The following is a 4644-nucleotide window of genomic DNA, read 5'->3' on the forward strand; positions in this document are numbered from 1 at the left end:
CTCTCTTCGTAAGGCAAATTTCTGAGTCCATGTATCATTTTGGTCATTCTTCTCTGTACTGATTCTAGTGAACTGATGACCATTCTGTAGGACGGAGACCAAAACTGTATCGCATAGTCAAGGATGGGTCTAACTATCGTTAGATACATACATACATATACCAAGGCTTTTTCCCCCTTTCAAGGGAGGTAGCCAAAAAGGGAAAGGCATAAAAAACACTCCCACCCATTTCATCCCTAAATACACTCCACACCCCTCCCACCCTCCCTCTCATCTGAGCACCTCCTGGATGACGGGTCATCCCTGCACCTTGCCCACCGCCCTGGGTCAGAAGCAGTGTCGCAAGACACAGCACATCCACAGCAAGGCCGCTTCATTTAATCGGCGACCCCCCCTCTCCGTCCCCCCTTGCATATAAGGAGAGGACGGGGAGAAATCCCTTCGGGCTGCGTCAAAATTTACTCACACATACTATCGTTAGATAGAGTTTAATAATTACCTCTGCACTTCTATTCGTTACCGTCCTAGCAATGAAACATAATGCTCTGTTTGCTTTATTCCTGACGCTAATGTAATGTTTCCTGGTTTTAAGGTCCGGACTCACTAGAACTCCCAAGTCTCTCGCATTCAGTTTTCTCTAAAAGCGTGCTATTTAAGCTGTATCTATTTTCGGGGTTGTGTAGCCCTACGTTTAACACGCTACACTTAGAGATATTGGAGTTCATTTGCCATTTCACCGACCATGTGAACAATTTGTTAAGATCATTCTGCAGAATCTCTGAGTCGTCTCCTGACCTAATTAGGCGTCGTATTTTAGTGTCGTCCGCAAACTTACTAACATGTACTTGAAAAAGCTGTAATAAGCGAAACATCGTACAAATAAAGGCTCCGTCATCATATGGTGTTTAACTCGTCGGTCTTTTCGGCAACTGCTACTTTCATGAAATTTTTTGAATAAGATTAATGATTAAATTACTTCTTTGTCGCGGCTAGTGCCGCTTAAATTGTTTTTATCGGCTTAAGAAACCTGCACAGCGAAGCTATAGCGGTAATCCCCTACCACACTCCTGGCCAAATGGCCACTTCCGGAAGGGAGTGTGTGGTTGGACATTCCGCATAAATCATCGGAAATTTAAAATTCCCGGCTCTGTGCAGGTGGCGCAAGCGTCTACAACCCCACCTCCCCCTCCCTATCCCCTCCCTTCTTACTCGGCTGCACGGATTGAGCCGTCACTTCAATGAGAAATGAAGGCTTCGCCTGTGGGAGGAGGGAGGGACCCTAAATCTGTGCAGGTTTCTTAAGCCGATAAAAACAATTTAAGCGGCACTAGCCGCGACAAAGAAGTATTATCGGCTGAGAAGAAACCTGCACAGCGAAGCTATGCATGAGACGAGGATAGGTGGGAGGAGAAGGTGAAGCCCAAATTGTAGTCGAGGACAGGGCTCAAGCCGTTATTACGTGTGTCTCGTATGGGAGACTAATCATCTTATTCAGTAGAGGGGAGACAAAAAGCATCAAGTACTTATATCGATATCAATATCAATATATATATATATTCATTTATTTATTTATTTTTTATAAAAATAATATTGTACAATTCACATAGTGCATAAATTCTATGTAGAATATTGTATCTTGCTCAGCGGTTCCTGGGCCTTCCCCTACCCCTCGGTCGCCCTTTGCCCCCCCTTCTTTTGCGAAGAGAGGGGTGGAGCCGTTCCCATGGCGACACATGGGACAGGGGTGATCGAGTGGTAGAGATACCGTGTCCTGAAGGAAGTTGCTGATGCCCAGCCCCCGAGGTCCTGCACCCGTTCCACAGAGTGGGTGCGGAGAAACGCCAGCGATGCCGCGAGGCCTCTGATGTTGTGGGCGTGGGGGGCATGGCCCGGGTCGGCCTTCCGGTGCCCTGTTGGTGGTGTCAGCTAGCCAAGACAGGAAGTCCAGAACTGTGCTAGCGGAGATGGTCACTATCGCGTGTCTCCGAAGGAAGTCCTGGAATCTCCGGTTGGGAGGGTTGTTGGATCTGGATGACGGTCGGGACCGTAGCGAAGACGCGGTCTGTCGCTTCCTGGTCGAACAGACCACGGGAAAGGGGAGCTGCTCTCACCACGCCCCAGCGAGCTATCTCCGGGGCCGACCGCGCTGCAGACTGACGAGCTGCCAGACGAGCCGCGGTGAAGGCCCTCGCTGCTGGGGGTAGGGCTGATGACGCCATGTTGGCTGTACCCTCTGCCACGGTAGAGAGTGCCGCCAGGGTGTCTCTGCATACAGAAAACACGCGAATCAAATTAGTAGGGCGAGAAGGATCCCGATCCCCGGAGGGTGTAATAAAGTCACATCGCTGAATTGTAGAACGTATAACATATGCGAAGCCGAGGTCGTTTCCGAACGACCTCGTCCTCGGGCGCTAGTCAAGAGGCTCCGTCCTGGGTGAAGACGCTACCTGAGCGTCTCTCGCCAGGACAGGTCTGGACCCTCTGTATAGATTGAAATATCCCACTCACCTCAATTCTTCCCGCGGGAAGTCCTCAAAGCTCGTGGCGAGCGTCGTCAGCCAGTTCCTCATCATCGCCATTGCCGTGACGGTCGAGATGGTAGAGGCAAGGTCTTGTCTGGTCGAGGCCTCCGTCGTCAGCAACTTAGCCTCCGGTTCACTAAGTTGATGGGGGAGGGCGGGGTCCCTGCCCGAGTGCCATAAGCAATCGCGCAGGCCCTCCGGCGCGAAGGGTGGTGGCAGGACGACGGGGAATGATGAAGGGATATGCCGTCGAGGAGGAACCGTCTTGGGTTGGTCTTGGGCCCGCTCGAAGAGAGCAGGGATGTCTAAGGCCTTCTCCCCTTTCTCCTGCGGGAACCAGGCGTTTGGGGAGAGTGCTACCGCCGGTGAGTCCCCCGACCTGTCGACAAACGTATGCCCATCAGGGTTTAAACGAGGGTTCTCCAGGAGAGCACCTAATGCGTCCAGAGTGTTAGAGGTGGAAATCCTGGAGGGCGTGGAGGCCGGGGCGGAGAGGGGTCGAATCTTATATAGAACCTTAGCCCCCTCCGCGTCGTTGGCCCACTTTAGGATAACGTCATCTCTCCTCCTCCAGCCCTCCGGTAGCGAGTAGTCGGGAGACCAGGCCACTAGCTTGTGATCTTCTCCAAACGAGTACTCCCAGGACCGGGGAAGGTCACACCATGAGAAGGGGCGGAACTCAAAAGAGTCCGTCATGGTAGGAGGATAAGGTAAAGAAGAACTGTAGTGGTCCTCCACCCCGTCCAACCCGACGGACGTCTGATTGGGGGGTTCCTCCTGAGAGGGGCCTTCTAGTCCTATACCTGTCGCCGGCACGGAGGGGCGGAGGGAAGGACCAGGAGGGAGAGTGGGAGGGGGGGCTAGAGCCGTAGGTTCAATAGGAGGTTGCTCTGGAGAGGGGTGCGTTATGATTTGCGCGGCCTGAAAGGCCGGATAATGTGATAGGGCCGATTCAAGGACGGGGCCTATCAGGGACGGAAGGAGGGCAGCCACTTGGGCAGCCAGAGTTCCCTCTCCCCTCGTTTCGTCCTCCGGCTCCCTGCCCTTGTGGGATTTACGGCGAGGAAAAGGAGAGCGAGGAAGGGAGGGAGAGGCTGTGGAGGGTGGGGACAAGCTGAGCGTCCTGGACCTCGGTGAGGCAGACCTCTTTTTCGAGCGAGATTTCCTGCCGGGTTCACGTGAGTGAACTAGGGAGGAAGACGAGTTCGTGGGGGTGCTTGACAAAGCAAGCCGTAAGGGTTTTAAGGACCCTTGATGGTCGGATGTATGGGGCTGCCGAGAGGCCTGAGGACGCTCGGGGACACCATACTCCGCAACATCAGACTCGTCCCCTTGTACTCCGAGAGGCCCAGGTTGTCCACCAACGGAAGTCTCGGAGACATAGGGAGACGGATGGCGAGGGCGAACGAGGCCCAATTCCACGCCTAACGCCGGATCCGCCCACACCAGGGGGGGGGGGTCGTCAGCGGATTTCAATTTCCGAGCTCTGCGCCATGCCTCCCGAAGGAGTTCGAGGGCGGCTAGCTTGGAACGGGTTTTGGGAGGAGCAGCACGAATCTCCTCAACCCGCGCTTTGCACACAACGCAGGCTAGGGGGTTAAAGCCAGCTTGTGAGAAACAAGGGGCATGGCGGGAGCAGAGGTCGTGGTGGCCGTCTGACGAGATCCTGGCTGTGCAGCCGGATTCCACACACAAGCGTTTGGTCTGAAAATAGAATAATGATAATCATAGAAGGGGTGTCCCAAAGGTGTCTGGACACAACACCGATGGGGAAAAACTGCAGGAGAACAGGTAGGGCTCCCTACGAGAACACAAGAGCACGAGCAGGAACCAGACTTACCGGCATGAAAAGAAGGTGGGTTGTGGAGTGACCGACTCGTCTGGTTCCGCGATGCTAAGTGACGGCTCAATCCGTGCAGCCGAGTAAGAAGGGAGGGGATAGGGAGGGGGAGGTGGGGTTGTAGACGCTTGCGCCACCTGCACAGAGCCGGGAATTTTAAATTTCCGATGATTTATGCGGAATGTCCAACCACACACTCCCTTCCGGAAGTGGCCATTTGGCCAGGAGTGTGGTAGGGGATTACCGCTATAGCTTCGCTGTGCAGGTTTCTTCTCAGCCGAT

The 4644-nt window shown here is 53.8% G+C and overlaps 1 protein-coding gene across 1 annotated transcript; it reads right to left on the reverse strand.

Moving 5' to 3' along the window:
• Nucleotides 1-2460: 2460 nt before the first annotated feature.
• LOC143029467 (uncharacterized) lies at nucleotides 2461-4644 on the reverse strand. Its single transcript, XM_076192116.1, has 2 exons — nucleotides 4363-4644; nucleotides 2461-4226 (listed from the first exon to the last, which is right to left on the reverse strand). The coding sequence occupies exons 1-2, from the start codon at nucleotides 4366-4368 to the stop codon at nucleotides 2505-2507; spliced, it is 1728 nt and encodes a 575-aa protein (XP_076048231.1). The 5' UTR covers nucleotides 4369-4644; the 3' UTR covers nucleotides 2461-2504.

This window comes from Oratosquilla oratoria, chromosome 11 (genome assembly GCF_046742065.1).
Source record: "Oratosquilla oratoria isolate Oo_2021 chromosome 11, ASM4674206v1, whole genome shotgun sequence".
Taxonomy (NCBI): domain Eukaryota; kingdom Metazoa; phylum Arthropoda; class Malacostraca; order Stomatopoda; family Squillidae; genus Oratosquilla; species Oratosquilla oratoria.